Genomic DNA, 18,450 nt, shown 5'->3' on the forward strand with positions numbered 1-18,450 from the left:
CAAAAGTGGAAGAGAAACTTGATTTTAGTTAAAAAAGAAATCCTCCCTTCATTGTCGTATCCAACTTCAAAACTATGTAATTTGTCATTTATTTTATTTGTAATATATATTTTTATAACATTTTAATATAATATCTGTATTTAAACCATATATACTATTAATATGCTTTTAATTGACATATATAATTGTAATTATATTATGGGGTATAATATGACATTTCAGTACATTGAAACAAGATGTAATGGTCAGATCAGGGCAACTATCATATTAATTATCACACACATGTGCACGTGTGGCACACACACACACACACACACACACACATACACATCTTCCTGAAAGCAGAATTGGGGTTTCAAAGCCAATCTCAGCCACACACACAGTGAGTGTAAGGACAGCCTGGACTACATGTGACTCTGTCTCAAATAGACTACATAATTTCTTTACATTGAGACTATCCCAAGTCATCCCTGTTAGCTACTTCTAAGAATCCAGTCCAAACTCATCAACTATCATTACCCTATTTTGTTCCTATGGCAGTTGTTCCTCTGTCCATTTCCCTCTGTACAAATCAAACTCCCTTTCCAGTGCCCCCAAGCCTGTCCAGGTTTTGGCAAACACTGCTCTACTTCCTACTCCTTTGCGATAAACCTTACCTCCACATACAAGGGAGAGCGTGTTGTATGGTCTCTCTGTGCCTAATTTATTTTCCTTCCTGTGATGTCCTGACCAAAAGGATGCTGAGGGGAAATTCCCCGCATGAGGTGATTTTGGAATTAGGAATGAGACTTGATGTTGTCAATTATGTACCAACATCTTCTGTGAAGTCTGACATCCCAGGGCCTCAGAACCAAGTGTTTTCTTTCTTTCCATCTGTCTCATATTTTTCTCACTTAAGAGTTAGTGTTATAGTGTCTTCTCTAAAAATCAAATCTTCATTTTAAGAAACCCAAAAATAATGCCTTCCTCCGAATGCATGGCTTGAGATTGGGTTTTACATGGCACCCTCTGGCCCCTCTCCTTTGCCTTAGTTAGTGACAGATGGTAATGCCCAAAATAAATTGTCCTCCCTCACCCCCTGACGTGAAGACAGAGAAACTGACCCCAGCCTGGAGCTATCACAGGCTTTGTGGAACTATCTGTTTTGAGTGGGCGACCCCAGAAGAAAACGGGAGAGCCGTTTCTCCCTCAGGAGTTAGACAGGGATAAAATTGTAACTCAAAGCCCATGAGGAGTCATGGGACAAATGATGTCAGGCTGCAGGTGTATGCCATGTTACAGTGTCACTGTGCAGGGCCGGAGCTCTGACCTAACCTGCCTCAGGGTGGTAGAAGATGTTGCACACACAGTGAATGGCAGTTGGGTGGTGCCAATGGGTGGCCAAGGTGAACTGCCAACAGAGGATGCTTCGTCACATGCGGTGGTTAAAAAACAAAAACCAGTGTGGTAGTGTAGTTCTGCAATCCCAGCTGGAGAGTGATAGGGACCGGCAGAAGGGTCCTTCCTGGGAGCTTGCTGGCCAGCTAAGGCAGATAAAACATTAAGCTCCAAGTTCGGTAAGGAGACCCTATCTCAGAAGGGATGATGAGGCCAATCATATGACTTAGCAGAGAAGATGCTTTCTGTACAAGTCTGATGACCAGAGTTCAATTCCCAGGACCCACATGGTGGGAGGAAAGAACTGCCCGCTACAGGTTGTCCTCTGACCTCCACGTGTACACACCCCACCCCACTCACTCACACAGTCATTCTTTTGTTTTCTTGAGACAACGTCCCGCTACATAGTCCTGGTTGGCCTGAAACTCTATAAACCAGGCCGGCTTCAGACTCACAGAGAGTTGCCAGCTTCTGCCTAAGTGCTAGGATTAAAGGCATGTGCCAGCATTTTTTTTTTTTTTAATTAAAAGCAATATGGTGAAGAGTGGTAGAAGAAGATACCTGATATCAGCATCTGGCCTTCAAATGCACACACACCACGCAGACACAGATACACAGACACACACACAGGACAAAGACAGATTGCATGTAGACAAAACATTCACCATTGTCTTTTACCAAAAAGCTGAAAAAGGCTACGCACACCCCAGCTACAATGCACAATACACCCTCAAACAAAGGCTCTGATAGCTCTAACACTGCCTCTGTCAGGGCTACATTACAAAATGAGCGTTTTCCTGTTCCCCGTGTGGCCTTTTGGAGAAAGGAAATAAAAGGTGTACGAGGGAGGGATAAGATAAAGGATCAGATGTCAGTGCAGACACGCTCTTGAGTTAAAATAAAGGGCTGGAACACCGCGGTGTAAGCAGCAGCTACCGTTTCCCTGAGTGCTGCTGAATGTGGGCTGCACAAAGTCTTTAGGAGGTGTTCGGTAGCACTTGGCACATTGTGCAGGCGGAACTCTATAGCAACCACCCAGCCTTTTGTCTCCTTCAGATAACACGCTGAAAGGCTCATTTAAAATACTGACAAAGGGATACCTTCTCACACGGAGGGCCCAGATAAGGGCTTTTGTCACTCTTCAGCCAGAAGTCCTGGTGCCCCTGAGCAGGAATGACCCAGAGCCATAAGTACTTCTCAGTACTGCTGTGAAGATGGACTCCCGAACCATGACTCCCTGCTCAACAATAGTGTCACTGTATTGCTCTGACTGTAAGTATACAGTAGGCAGAGCGTGTCCATGCTGGAGGGGGAGACCTGTCCCTCATGACTTCCTCTTCCACTGTGTCCCCTCAGTGATACCTGGAGTCCACAGTTTTTATTTAGATTTTTGTTGTTGTTTTCTGAGACAGGGTCACAGGTAGCTCAGGCTTACCTTAGACTCTCTATGTAACCAATGATGATCTTGAACTCCCAATCTCCATGTGCCAGCAGACCCAGCTCTAGATATTTGTTATGATTAGCTGGAATCTAGTTAGTAGTATTTTCTTCACTGCATTTTGATTTCATGTTTCTGTAATGCTGGAGAATGAACCCAGAACCCCGTGCTAGGCAGGTACTCTGCCACTGACTGACTAAAGCCCAGCCCCCGTGATGCCATCTCAGGTGAAAACCTGTCACTTTGAAAAGCCCTGAGATGAGCCAACTGTGGCCAGGCATGGTGGCACACATGTTTAATCCCAGCACTCGGAAGGCAGAGGCAGGAAGATCTGTGAGTTCAAGGCCAGCCTGGTCTATAGAGTGAGTTCTAGGACAGTCAGAGCTACATAGACCCTGTTTCAAACAAACAAACAAACAAACAAACAAACAGAGCCAACTGAATAGCAGGTAGCATAAACAAGGTTGAGGATTGGATGGGAACTGATCTAAGTGAATTCTACAGTGCCTTCCAACCTGGGATTATTTTGTATTCCTTTAGAGCAGTGGTTCTCAACCTTCCTAACACTGAGACCCCTTAATACACTTCCTCATGTTGTGGACACACACACACACACACACACACACACACACACACACACACACAGAGCCAACCATAAAATTATTTTCATTGCTACTTCATAACTTCAAATTTTCTACTGTTATGAATCATAATATAAATATCTGTGTTTTCCAATGGTCTCAGGCGACCCCTGTGGAAAGGTCATTCGACCCCCTAAGGGGTCGTAACCCACAGGTTGAGAAATGATGCCTTAGAACAACTATGATGGAATGCAACATGGTTAGCATAAAGCAGGATATTCCAGATATGGTTTTAAAACTAGAGGGAGGGCTGGAGATCTGACTCAGTTGGTAGAGCGCTCGTCCAGCATGTACAAAGCCTCCCAAGGCTTTGTTAGTCTGAAGTCTCACATAAACCAGGTGTGATAGTGCACACCGGGAATCCCAAAGGGAGGCGGGAGGATTGCTGGGAGTTTGAGGCCAGCCTGGGCTATATAGTGAGATCTTAAAACACAAACAAACTGGAGGAAAAACTTTGCTATCCCAGCAAATGACTAATCAGGAATTAGTCAAATGAATGGGACCTAGGGAGGGGGTGGGTGGGCGGTTACTTCGACGGAGTCTACAGAAGGCACAAGGAAGGGGCAGGTAATTATAGAAGGCTTAAGATTCCACATCATCTTGGTGATGGACCTTGAGAGGAATGATGTACTTGCACTAACAGATGCACCTGGCTCTTCCCTGATGTCTGCAATCCCACTTTGAGTAACATCACAATTAGGCAGTATCTTCAGGGCATGCTTACCAAAATGAACAATTATTTCTTGAGATAAGGAGTCTTCTATATGGTCAATTTCTAACAACGTCTCTGTATACCCACTTTCCTCTCTCAGAACCCTAGGATACTCGTGTACTTGTGACTTCAAGTCGCTCTTTTTAATAGATCTCTTGAAATTTTCTACATAAACAATCAGGCTAGCTTCAAATTAAGATAATTTTAATGTTCACTCCCCAAACAGTGAGCCTTGCATTCCTTTTTCTCTGGAATATCATGCTTTCTACATCCAATAGAATGTTCAACAAAACTGATGAGCATGAATAACTTTGCCTTGTTCCTGATAGTAAGCCTTTCACTGGAAAAGATGATGTCAACTGTCAATTTCTTATAGACTTCTCTTTTGCAGGATGAGGAAATTCCTTTTTATGCCCAGTTTGATGAGATTCATTGAGACTGCATGCTGAACGCCACCAAATGCCTTTTGCACCCATTGAGATATGCTTTTCCTTACTTGTCAATACACGGAATTACATTTACTGAATGACTCCAATTCTGGAGTCTATGGTGTCAGGCAGATAGCTTCAGAACACATTGAGGGTAACTTGGAACATGGACGTTTATTTTCAGCTACAAATTAACATTTAGAAAATTCCCCTGGAAGCTGAATTCTAGTGTGTTGCCTGGGGTATTGGTTGGAGCCTTGAAAAAGTCTTACCCTAGTACTGGGACTAGACTAGTGCCAGGAAAGGTGGCTGTGGACCCACAGGGAAAACAGTGACAAAATAAAACAAAAAACCAAGCCTCGAAGGGCCAGGCTGATTTGCAGTCAGCATTAACTAACCATCGTGTGTTGACCATACTCCCCATATTTTCTCGTAGTTTCTTGTTGTTGCAACAAAATGACTGACAGAAGCGACTTGAGGAACAAAAGGTTTACTTGGGCTGGCAGTTGGAGGTTACAGTCCGTCATGGCCGGCCGGGAAGGAACAGCAAGAAGTGGAGGCAGCTGGTCATCCACCCTCTGGCGTTGGCTCAGCCCCACTTACAACCGCCATTTCTAAACTTGGCTAACACTGCAGTGACTGCCCAGCCTGCCACTCTTTCTGTTGTGAGAACTAAAGATCACAGATGCCAGGGCCTCTGCTGACGGTCCTCTTAATAACACGCTCACCTTCTGCGGGGATGGCGCCTCACTCAAGCTGCCGTCGCTGGCTCGCTCGACACGTAGTGGCTCAGCCAGACTCCCTAAAAGTTGTCCCCCAGAGCCTCTGGGAAACACCGTCCCATAATGAGTGTACAGTAGCATCGCTGGAAGGGTGGTGAAGGGTTTGTGGTTGTTTTACAAAGCTGTTCTACAAAAGCACAATCACTACAAAGTGAACCAGAATTCTGTACACACGTTAATACGTCAATCTCCCCCCTCCCCCACAGGGTTACCTGGAGCTACAGGAAATCCAGGGGAAAAGGGAGAGAAGGGCGATGCTGGTGAACTGGGCGCTCCTGGAAACGAGGGCCCACCAGGGCAGAAAGGTGAAAAGGGAGACAAGGGAGATGTGTCCAACGACGTGCTTCTGACAGGTAGGCTGGCTTGGGTTCGTTCTCCTGACACCAGGGGACAGAGACCTGCCTTGTCCAACCCACGGGCTGCCCTGGTGGCTTTGATCTTCTCTGGCCCTCGGCTCTGCAGCAGGTTCTGGAATTCTTCCTTCCCTTGTTTGCTTGCGACAAGGTCTTCTGTATCCCAGGCTAGCCCGGAACTCTCTATGCAGCAGACTGACCTTGCCCTGTCCTCCTGCCTCCACCTCCCAAGTGTTGGGACTGTAGCTGTGTACCATCATGCCTAGCACGGCATTCTGTATTTTCAAAGCTGCGCACGTTTGTCCAGGGGGACAAGTCCGAGTCTGGTATTGAACACGAGTAATCGAACTCATTACCCTGGTTGATAGGGTGTGGTGGCTCCCGCCTGAAATCCCAAGCTTGGGGAGGCTGAGGCAGCAGAGTTGCTTCAAGTTTGACTACATGGTCGTCTGGCTAGGCTCATGGTGTTTCGCTGCACTCAGAGAAGCTTTCAAATGACAGGGGAGCATCTCCTCACAGGCATTCTAATTGGCTCTGGGATTGATGATAATCAAGCTCCTTAGAAGACGAGGGTGTAGCTCAGCAATAAAGTGCTTGCCTAACTCGCAAGAGGCCCTGGATTAAATTCCCTAGCACAAGAAGGAGAATGAGAAGGATGGTAGGGTGTGGTGGTACAGGAAAGGAGGAAGGTTAGGAAGAAATAGAGGAGGTGGCAGGAGAGGAGAAGAAGGGAGAGGAGAGGAAGAAGGAGTTCCTTCGCGATTCTAAGCTGTCAGAACTGGGATCCCCTGCAACTGCAATAATGAAGGCCAGGCTCTGCTGAGAGATGCTGGAGCCGGGATCCTGCCCTAGTCACTTGTAACCTTAAGTGAACCACCACTCCCTAGCAGAACTCTCCTGAGGGGACCCACTGCCACCTCACAGAGGGACTTGGAAGAATGAAGGGAAAATTGATAAAACTCTCAGCTCAGATCCTGCATAGACTGGATCATCAGGACCTACTATGGGCTCATCTCTAGGAAGGGGTTCACACAGGGGGACGCCAGAGCTGCCCACTTATCTTTCCCTAATGGGAAACTGTCTCGGTGAAAACCTTTTTCTGTTTTCTCCCTTTCCTTCTCTCTAGGTGCCAAAGGTGACCAAGGCCCCCCTGGCCCCCCTGGACCCCCTGGACCCCCAGGGCCTCCAGGCCCTCCTGGAAGCAGAAGATCCAAAGGCCCTCGGCAGCCAAATACGTTCAACAGCCAGTGTTCAGGTCGCCAAATCCTGCCCCCAGGAACCCACTCCTTGTGCTAATACTCCCCCTTCCAGACTTTGTGAGCAAATTTTGAAAGCGGGAGATTTTGTTTAAATGAGATTCCTCCCGGCAATGTGCTCCCAGGAAGTCTGAACACCTACCCTGGGCTTGAGGACCGTGGCCAGGCCAGCTCGGAACCTACCACCGCCCCTCAGCGCTCCCTCTGCGCTTATCTCCATGCCAGTTGTCCTTCTTGGCCAAACAAACCTCTCCCCGTCTTTTACTTGGTTTGTTTTTAAATTACTGTTACAACTAAAGAACACAGTGTCATCAGGTCACCCGAGGGCAGCATCTTGAGGGCTAAGCTGTTAACTGTAGCAACACATTCCTGAGAGAGTGGAAAACTGGAAGACAGTGGAGCAGTCCAACTGGTTAGCTCCCTGCAGAGAATAATTAAAGCATCTCCATCACTATTCTTAGTGTGTGTGTTGGGGGCGAGTTGAACCCAGAGCCCCATGTCTACCACGTCTAAGCTATATCTGCTGTCCTCTGCCACTCAGTGGCAGATAATATTGCCAGTGTTATGTACCTACTTCTTCTGATTCCCATGGCTATCCTAGGGTGTTGGCATCCTTGTGTCTGACTTACAGATGGGGAACAGACAACCAAGGAGCTACCTAGCTCAGCTCAGTTCAAAAGTGCCTTAGAAACGAAGGATCATAATAATGGAAAATATTTCAACAGTAGATTTAGAACTTGAGAGGTTACCCAGAATGCCTTTCCTGTCTTAAACCATGAGGGACAACTTGAGCTGTCATTTCAGCAGCAGATATGGAGGAGGACCCTGACCTGGGATTCTCTCTGACTTTCTCCAAACAACTGCATTGTTTGAAATAGTGTTCTTTCTAGATGTTTTCAGGGAATGAACCCAGCCATCAGAGTGAAATGCTGCTGGGCAGCGTAGGGCTGGGGATTGCTAAAAAGCAAGCAACCAGGAAACATGGTGGAAATGTCATAATGGATATGTTTGGGACTTTGCAAGGAAGTGGAGGTTCCTATACAAATCTGTATAACCCCATTGTGACAACAGCTTTGACTGCTGCCATTTTAGGTGAGACGTGTGCCGTACCAAATGACGATACCTTGGTGGGAAAAGCTGATGAGAAAGTACATGAACGCCATTCTCCACAAACAGGTACAAACCCTGGATACCCTGGGCTGGGGTGGCACCCTGGGCTGGGGTGGCACCCTGGGTTGGGGTGGCACCCTGGGCTGGGGTGGCGCCCTGGGCTGGGGTGGCGCTCTGGGCTGGGGTGGCACCCTGGGGTGTGCTTCAGTGCTGGTATGCTTCACCAGCCTGCACGGGCCCTAGATTCAATCCCCAGCACCACACACAAAAATTGTCTGGAAATTCAAAACTGGATGCCTTAATTGTCATAACTGTCAGGTGAGTAACTTTTTTTTCTTCTAACAGAAGCCATGATCACTTCCATTGGAAACCCAGCCCAAGTACTAAAAGTCAGGGAGACTTTTGGGACTTGGATTAGAGAGTCTGCCAACAAGAGTGATGACCGTATCTGGGTGACTGAACATTTCTCAGGTACTTCCCTCCAGAGATGGTCCATCTGGTGCTGAGATCTTATCTGTTGCCCGCTTTCCTTCGGGCGTATTTATATCTGCGTGTCTGAGATCCCCACTGGTGTTGGTGGACGGCTCTTTATTTTAGAAAGTACAACTGAATGGGAGGACCACTTTCCTATTTTGGATGTGTTGGGTGCAAGCTTTGTAGTTCAGTCCCAGGGACATGACCACTGCAATGTAAACTATCCAGTTGGTTTTGTTTGGTGTTTTTAAGACAGGGTTTCTCTGTGTAGCCCTAACTGTCCTGGAGCTCAGTCTGTTGACCAGGCTGGCCTCGAACTCACAGAGACCCACCTGGCTCTGCCTCCTGAGTGCTGGGATTAAAGGCGTGCGCCACCGCTGCCCGGCATTCCAGTTTTAACATAATAGGCAGAAGGAAATAAACAGTATGACATCTAAGGTTTTATCAAATAACCATAACATGGAAGTGATATGAGACAAATTATGCCACACAAGTACTAACCATATGGCTCTAAGATCTGGTGTGTTCAGGGTGATACGGCCTTGGATATAAAAGACAAATTCCGTGTGCACTGTCCATTGTTCTCTGAGTTTCATACCATCCTATGAGATTATTTTGAGTCAGGTTTCTCACATATTTGTTGGACAGAACCAAAGGGAGAGGCAAAGAGCCATCTCACAGGCATTTTCCCATGTCTGAACACTCCCCATGTCAGAACACTCCCCATGTCAGAACACTCCCCATGCCTGAACCTTCCCCATGTCTGAACCTTCCCCATGTCTGAACACTCCCCATGTCTGAACACTCCCCATGTCTGAACACTCCCCATGTCTGAACCTTCCCCATGTCTGAACACTCCCCATGTCTGAACCTTCCCCATGTCTGAACACTCCCCATGTCAGAACACTCCCCATGTCTGAACACTCCCCATGTCAGAACACTCCCCATGTCTGAACCTTCCCCATGTCTGAACCTTCCCCATGTCTGAACACTCCCCATGTCTGAACCTTCCCCATGTCTGAACACTCCCCATGTCTGAACACTCCCCATGTCTGAACACTCCCCATGTCTGAACCTTCCCCATGTCTGAACCTTCCCCATGTCAGAACACTCCCCATGTCTGAACACTCCCCATGTCTGAACCTTCCCCATGTCTGAACCCTCCCCATGTCTGAACCTTCCCCATGTCTGAACCTTCCCCATGTCTAAACACTCCCCATGTCTGAATACTCCCCATGTCTGAACCTTCCCCATGTCTGAATGCAGGGCCAGTCATACTGTTCCCAAAAGATGTGATTGAAGTGGCCAGTGGTACTAACAATGGCCTCATTCCGGAAGGGTCTGACAATACACATTGATTGAAACAAAGCTAAGAGCTGCTTCTTTATTTCATCACCACTAACTGATCAGTGCAATAATAACCTTCATCTACCAAGCTGAGGGTTTGGGACTCAAAGGAAAAGAAAGAATGCTGAATAGGAGTAGCAGTAGTCTTGGCGGGTAGCAAGGGGTGGGAGCCAGCAAGCATAGCTGAGCCAAGTATTTGTTCCTGGGATGGATTTGTGCCGCCTGATTTTATAACTACTACAGAGTGGGGTGGGTGGGACCGGACACATGTTCTTCTCTCAGAAGCCCGCCTTTTCACGGGCAGGGCTGTGAGGGCGGGTGGGTGACAGCCTCCCCGTTCCTCTCCTGCAGGAATCATGGTGAAGGAGTTCAAAGACCTGCCCGCACTTCTCAATGGCAGCTCCACCCTCATCCACCTCCCACATTACTTCCACGGCTGTGGGCACGCAGTCTACAACAACTCTCTCTACTACCACAAAGGCGGCTCCAACACCATCGTGAGGTGAGCCGCCCGGACCCCTGCGCCCTGCAGGGTCTCCTCACAGGTCTCACGCTGCGCCCGGTGTGTGCTGTCTCCTGCAGTGGTTTAGATGGGTTTGGGGCATTCCATCTATTCCTCTCGAGCACTGGAGATTATAGTCTTGCGCCACTACGGGGCCTGGAAGAGCTGATTGGGTAGGGAACCTGTCCTAAGCCTGGATCTTTATCAAGCCACAGGCCTAGAGCTGAAGGAGGGGCGGCAGACACCTCCCCCAGCCCCACGGGGCTAGAGAGCAGTACAGAATTCCAGCCCTCGGGAGCTGGTGCTGCGGAGCCCTTCCCAAGGGCTTGCTCTTTTCTGGCGGCTTTTCAGCTCAATTCGGGCTCTCTAGTCCCTTTCCGTTTGCCGTGCTTCCTACAGGCCTATCACAGTCACACACGCCTTGCCTTCTGCAGTCTGCTGCTCAATGGCGCCCTCTGGTGTTTTCTTTTAGCCTAGTAGTCTAGATAGACTTACTCCCCGATTTAGGGAGCGCTTGAATCGGAATTCACTTTTTGATACTATTTCGGTTTGGAGTCTGAGAAATCAGACCCCCAAAGCTAAGGGACATGGAATTCCATGCTGTGGTTGTATTTATCAGCCCCTATCCGACAAGAAAATTGTCTTCACAACCTTTCTTCTATCTCTTCTCAGCTGGTGACTTTTCTCTTAATTTAAATTGTCTTTAAAAAAAAAAAATGGAATATCCAGAAAACTTGGGGGTTTTAAGACCCAAATTTAGGAGTTAGAGATGTATCTCAGTTGAGAGAGTGTCTGAAGCTCTGGCTCTGATCTCCAGTACTGCAGAACCTAGGCTTGGTGTTGCTGTGTGTAATCCCAGCACTTGGCAGGCGGAGGCGGGAGGATTAGATGTTCAAGGCCATCCTCAGCTACATCAATAATTTGAGGAGGGTCTTTAACAACACACTGCTCTCTCCCTTGCTTCTGATAGCACAGGCTAGTCACTGGCCTTCACAGCCTTGCTGCCCAGGACACCACTGAAGGGCAAGTTGAAGAGAAGCTGCCTTTTTTGGCCACAGAAAACACCAGGTCTGGGTCCGGCCCTGCTAATTCAGTTTTATAAGGATCCTAACAAACCACCTGTGCCCACAGACATGGCTACTCTGCTCTAACTCATTTTTTAAAATCATGTTTCAGATTTGAATTTGGCAAAGAGACACCCCAGACTCTGAAGATTGAAAATGCTTTGTATTTTGATCGAAAATACCTCTTTGCAAATTCCAAAACGTACTTCAACATAGCTGTGGATGAGAAGGGCATCTGGATTATCTATGCTTCAAGTGTGGATGGCTCAAGCATCCTTGTAGCACAGCTGGATGAGAGGACATTCTCTGTGTTGCAACACATCAATACCACGTACCCCAAATCCAAGGCTGGCAATGCCTTCATAGCTCAAGGAATCCTCTACGTCACAGACACCAAAGACATGAGGGTCACGTTTGCCTTCGATCTGTTCAGAGGAAAACAGATTCATGCAAACTTTGATTTCAGAATGTCCCCAACTGTTCTTGCCATGTTATCATACAACATGAGGGATCAGCATTTATATTCATGGGAAAATGGCCATCTGATGCTTTATCCTGTGCGGTTTTCGTCAGCAGCATCGAGCCAGCGATAGGCTGCTGTTTCTTCATTACACTCCACGTGTTCCCTAGGGCTTGTTCGAGCCCAGCAGAAAGCTTGTCTGTAAAGGATATCCCGGTACTCGGAGCATAACCCCATGCCACAGGACTTGTGCAAGCAGCGACCCCCCTTTAAACCGGGTTGCTTAGATAGCTACAGATTGGAAGTGGAAATGGCTGAAATCTCGCGATTCCTCCTCAAACTTGGAAAGTTGGCTCTCTTCCTTGGGCCTTAGTTTCCCCATTGGTAATATGAAACACCTGAGTATGTTGATAACAATTTCCTCTACCTGCATGAAATTCTGTGATTCTTGGCTGATTAAATTGCTTTCTGGTTGGTTTTTTCCCCCCTACATGTAAACACATTTATCGTCAGTTTGAGGGATGAACTCATCTGTAATGACTTACATTTGATATCTAGAGAAGGCTCACTGGCTCTTAAGGCTTCTAAGCTACCATGTTTTCCATAATTTGGTATTTTTCTCTGGAGGTGCACCTGTCTCCACAGAATGGTCATTCTTTTCAGCTCCTAAGTACAAACCCAAGATTAGTGAAACCCGTGAAGAGCTGCGGGCTCAGGTCTCTGAATGAAACCGCATCAAGCCCTTCTAGGGGCCTGTCAATTTCTGATCATGCCTGTTTGTTGCTGGGGAGCATAAACACGGATTCCTCAGCTCATGGCCACTTCTGCCAAGGCTACGGGATTGCTATCAGAGTGTTGAACACTAAGTGGGCAATAATCTGGTCAGAACCTGGGAACATGATGGTGTTTCAGAAGAGAGGCATCATTGCAGTCACTCTCTAGAACAAGGGGCGACATCTGGCTCAAAGGCAGAGCCAGTCTATCTCCCATTCCTGTAAGGGGCATCATCACATTCCTGCACCTAAGAATCATACTGCAGACCATGACAGCCATGAAGCATGGCAGTTCTGAAAATTCCAAAACATTACTGCCCAATCCTTACCACCCAAATGAAGTAAGTGAACCTCCGGTCAGCAAGGTATTCTCTCACAAATGGTTCTCAAGGTTTGATCTGTTCCTCTTGGACAGTAAGAAAATGATCTAGTTTCATTGGCTCCTACACTCCCTTAAACAGGCATGTTTTCTGCCAAGCCCTTCAGCCTGGCACTGAGTTCCAGGCAGGGCCATGGAGGTCAAGAGGGAGCTGAGAATTTCACTGCCCCCTAAAGACAGGAAGAGAAACTACAGAAACTGTCCAGGAAAGACTGGACAACAATTTGTTGCAGTGTGTGTGTGTTCTGAAACATCTCTGGGCCCAAACCCATTCTCAGGGGCCCTGTGGCCTGCTTTGATCCTTTTAATAGAAGCACTTTAAGACTTGGAGTGTGCATATTTAACTATTTAAATTTCCCCGACCTCTGAAAACACCCAGGCAGCTGTTAGTGGTGCACTGGCTGAGTTCTCAAGCTAATGGGTCCCCAAGCTTCTCCACTTCTCCATTTGGTTGGTCTGCCAGTCATCACAGCTTTCAAAGATATTCTCTCAGATTCAGCTGTTGCAATGAGGAGTTCTCCTGTTTTTTCAGTGTCTAATGAATGCTATTGTTCCTTTAAAGTGTACAAATATGTGGTACTGTTTCTGAGTACAGTAAACCTGGATATAAACATAATTCCCTTACTATTATTTAGTAGTATTGCTGAGAATAGATACAATACTAACTGGACATATATCACAAACAAAATAGTTTAGTTATTGAATTAGCTCACACAGTTTTGGTATCTGAACTATCAAATATCTTCATTTTTTTTTTTTTTTTTTTTTTTTTTTGGTTTTTCGAGACAGGGTTTCTCTGTGTAGTTTTGGTGCCTGTCCTGGATCTCGCTCTGAAGACCAGGCTGGCCTCGAACTCACAGAGATCCACCTGGCTCTGTCTCCTGAGCACTGGGATTAAAGGCATGTGCCACCACTGCCTGGCATTCATCTATTTTTTGGTTGTTTGTTTTTAACAGGGTATTTGTTTACCCAGGGGTCAAGTGATCTTCCTGTGTCAGCCTCCTGAGTGCTGGCACTACAGACACAGTGGCTCTTTGTCTCTCTTAACTGTGGGCAAGGAACCATGCACTCACTATTAGAGAAGCTCATACTGAGATTTTTACATGCTTCCTTTCATTGTTGTTTCTTTTGCTATGGTATGTAGTAGGATTAGAACGAGTGAGGTTGATTGAGGTCTAATGACAGTTTGTCTTTACAGAAGAATTAAGATTTTGTTTTCTTGCAAACAGTCCTTCATTCTATATCACTCAACACACACACACACACACACACACACGTGCACATACACAAATGCACACACACACACACACACACACACACACACACACACACACACACACACACAGGTGTTTCAGGCTCACTGCTGAAATAGGAAGCACAGCCTTGTGTTTTAAGCCAAGATATTTTAATCATCCCCACTGTCACTTAATGCCAGAGTTGTTCTAAAAGCACTTTGCATCTCTCTGTATGAAATCAAATAATTCTTGAATTCTTCTCAAATCTAAAGTAGATACCATCCCACTAGAAACTGTACCTTCCAGCTTCGGAGCTAGGCCAGATGCACCAAAGCATTTTCTTTTCACTGATAGACAGTCCAACTGATGTTGTACAGGTGCCTCTGGCCTTGATGCATCATGAGGCAGAGGTGGTGGGACAGGAGAAGTATTCCAGGCTGGACGCTTCAGGTCAGTTCTGGTCTTGGGTTCCTTCAAAGTCTCTTTACCAAAAGGTGAAATGTCAAATGAGAAAGCACAGTTCTTGAAAAGTCAGCCACGGTCTTCCAGCCACACCAAGTACACTTGACCTTTGCCTAGCTGGTGTGAAGCTCCCTGAAGGAGGGGTGAGGGACGAAGCTCTTCCGTTCTCACCGTGCCATGTCTTGTTTCTCACACAATTCCCATCTGTAACCACAGACTCCAAATGACCAGCAAATAACAATTGTAATTAGTAAAATAAAATTATCCTGAACATAATCACATGTAGAAACAAGTGTATTATTATCTCTCTCTCTCTCTCTCTCTCTCTCTCTCTCTCTCTCTCTCTCTACACACACACACACACACACACACACACACACACACACACACACACACACACACCACTCACATCAACACTGAGGTAGAATTATGTTGGTTGGTTTCTCTATAGAAACTCTGCTTGCTAGTTCTGCCTGAATACTGGGCAATCATTAACATGGACTGCTCCTGCTATAGGAAAACATGGACAACGGATAACTAAGAACCAAACCTATTCTGGTGTGTTCTCTGTTGCTATGATACACACTTTGACCAAGAATGACTTGGGGATGTAAGGGTTTATGTCAGTGTACACTAGAGTCCATCATATAGGAAAGCCAAGGCAAGAGCTAAGAAAGAAGACTGTGGAGGAACACTGTTTAACCCTTGTGCTCTGCCAGCTCTCTCCTACAACCCAGTGTGAGTGTTACAGCTCTGGAGGAAAGGAATCCTAACTTGTCAAGAAGTCAGGCAATACCTGGAGCTGCAAAGGGACAGCTCTGGAAGGAAAGGTATCCTGACTTGCTGGGAAGTCAGGCTATACCTACAGCTGTGAAGGGAGAAAGGTATCCTGACTCGTTGGGAAGTCAGGCTATACCTGAAGCTAGGGTGTGGTGGTGGGGGGGTGGTCTCCCAGAAGGATGTAGCAATCCTGCTCTGCTCCTCTAGAGTCATTTGAGAGGAGAGACTTCAATTAAGAAAATGCTTCCATAGATCTGGCTGTAGGTAAGCATGTTAGGCATTTTTTAGTGATTGATAGGGGAAGGCCTGGTCCATGATGGGTGGGGCCGCCCCTGCACTGGTGGACCTGGGTTCTATAAGAGAGCAGGCTGAGAAAAGCCATGGGAACAAGCCAGTAAGCAGTGCCCCTCCATGGCCCCTGCATCAGCCCCTGCCTCCAGGTTCCTGCCCTGTTTGGGTTCCTGCCCTGACTTCCTCCAATGATGAACAGTGATGTGGAAGTATAAGCCAAATAAACCCTTTCCTTCCCAACTTGCTTTTTGATCATGGCCTTGTTCATGTTAGACAAGCATTTCCTCTTCATTTAATTTTACTAGGTTATATTTATCTAGAAATTTATCCATTTCATCTAGATTTTCCAGGGTTTGGAAACCCAAGTCTTTAACCTATTTTTGTTCATTCATTCATTCATTCATTCATTCATTTATTTATTTCATTCTCTCTCTACATTTTTTGTTTCTACATTTTTAAAATACAATTTAATTCAAATACACCACTCCCCCTTTTCCCGTTCCTACCTCCAGTCCCTCCAACTCCATGTCCCCCCTTCACTCTCAAATTCACAGCCTATTATTATTGTTACATATATATGTGTATATATAGGCACAAATACAGAAATACAATTTGCTGAGTCTGTTTGTATTGTTTGTTCAATACAAAGTGGTTGACCACTGTGAATTAAATAATAATTCTGGGGCTCATCACTGGAAGAGGCTGTTTCTTCCTCTCTCAGTAGTCATCAATTGCCTGTAGGTCTTTGTCTAGGGGTATGACCTGTGAGATTTTCCCCCTTCCACATTAGCATATCACTTGATATTGCCATTGTTCCTGCCTTGTTTCTGGAAAGACTGTTTGACATCACACTTCCTAGAATTCTGGCTCTTACCATCTTTCTGCCTCCTCTTCTGCCATGTTCTCTGAACCACAGATGCAGAAACTGTCATGTAGATGTATCCTTGAGGGTTGAGCTTCCTACTGTCTGGTGATCTCTATTGTGTCCAGTTGTGGTTTTCTGTGATGGTCTCCGATTGTTATAAAGAGAATCTTCTTTGGTGAGGTGTGGTAGCCACACCTATCTGTGGGTGTACAGAAAAGCAGAATGCAGTAAGGAATTATACTGGTCTAGCACAGTGGCAGTAGTAGATACATGACCTCACCAGTTCCAGAAAGTTGGCTAGGTTTCCACCACCGGGCAGGATTTCCCCCTGAAGGGGCAGAACTTACGTCCATTACACATGGGATTGTCAGTTACGGCCTTTTTACAGGGGTCTTGCCATGCTGGTCACTGCTGTGGTTCACAGGTGTCACAGCCCGGTAGGACTTACTTGCTTCCCTCCCTTTGCAGCTGGCTTAGTAGTTTCTGGTACCGTGGAAGTCACTGGGGAAGAGGCTTTCAGGTGAGGTGCAGCTCAGATCATCCAACTCCTGTGTCCTAAGCATATGGTATCCTAAGCAGTCAGGACTTGCCTTCAGCCTTGGAAAAGCAACCAAGAGCAACAGTCTATTATTTGGGAGTCACTTGGGCTACTTTGACAAGCCATTCAAAGGAAGTTTCTCATGCCTGGTACTGGGGTTGGTTCTTGTGGGAAAGACTGTCAAGTGGCATGACTTCTTTTAAGCTCTGTGTGTGCGTGTGTGTGTGTGTGTGTAGATACACACACACACACACACACACACACACACACACACACACACGCACACGCACACACACACACACACACGCACACACACATATAGCATATAATTTTACTTTAATATTCCTTGAGGCTTTACCAAACAACCTTGGTATTTTCCCCTCCCCCACACCTTCTATAGTGACCACACCCCCAGGTGGAGACCTCTGCCCATTTTTCCATTTTCCAGTTCATATCACCAGTACCCTACTATTCCCCTCCCGACCCCCAACCGCCATCTAGGATCCTTTTATACTTTCCTGGTTCCTGTGGCTACTCCATGTTGTATATTCACATCTTAAGATTTGGAGCTAGGACCTGGAAATGAGCGAAAACGGGTGGTGTTTCTCTGAGTCTGGGTTACCTCACCAAATATAGTATTTTCTAGGTCCACCCATTCATGATTACATTTTTCTTTAGCACTGAATGGTATTCCGTTGTATATATGTGCCACATTTTCGTTACCCATTTCTTTGTTGGAGGACATTTAGGCTGGTTCTATTTCCTAGCTATTGTGAATACAGCCGCATTGAACACTGCCGAGCAAGTTACCTGTGGAATAAGATGTTGAGTACTTTGGGCATATGCAAACAAGTGGTATTGCTGGGTCAAAAGACAGACTTATGTTTTAATTTTTTGAGAATTCCACACTGATTTCCAGAGTGGCTGCACTGATTTTTATTCCCACTAACAGTGAATGAGAGTTGCTCTTTCCCACAACTTGGCAGAAACTGTCCGTGGTTTTGTTGATCTTGGCCATTCTGAGATGAAATATCAAAAGTTGTTTTAAATGCTAAAACTGATGGACATTTTTTAGGTATTTCTTAGACATTTTTATTCTATCAAGAACGCTCTGTTTAGATCTCTAGCCCATTTGTTTCCTTGATTCTATTTTTTTTAGCTCTTTGTATATTCTGGATATTAA

General features: G+C 46.2%; 1 protein-coding gene across 1 annotated transcript in view; it reads left to right on the forward strand.

Moving 5' to 3' along the window:
* Positions 1-13,863, forward strand: part of Gldn (gliomedin) — a 46,385-nt gene extending 32,522 nt beyond the window's left edge. Inside the window, exons 5-10 of the mRNA XM_052760555.1 lie at positions 5,585-5,731; positions 6,858-6,986; positions 8,080-8,163; positions 8,443-8,568; positions 10,270-10,420; positions 11,597-13,863. Coding sequence (XP_052616515.1) covers positions 5,585-5,731; positions 6,858-6,986; positions 8,080-8,163; positions 8,443-8,568; positions 10,270-10,420; positions 11,597-12,077 — 1,118 coding nt within the window. The 3' untranslated portion in view covers positions 12,078-13,863. The remainder of the gene's footprint in view (positions 1-5,584; positions 5,732-6,857; positions 6,987-8,079; positions 8,164-8,442; positions 8,569-10,269; positions 10,421-11,596) is intronic.
* The last annotated feature ends 4,587 nt before the right edge of the window (positions 13,864-18,450 follow it).

The sequence above is a fragment of the Peromyscus californicus genome, unplaced genomic scaffold, assembly GCF_007827085.1.
Source record: "Peromyscus californicus insignis strain IS unplaced genomic scaffold, ASM782708v3 Scaffold_11__1_contigs__length_118956290, whole genome shotgun sequence".
NCBI lineage: Eukaryota > Metazoa > Chordata > Mammalia > Rodentia > Cricetidae > Peromyscus > Peromyscus californicus.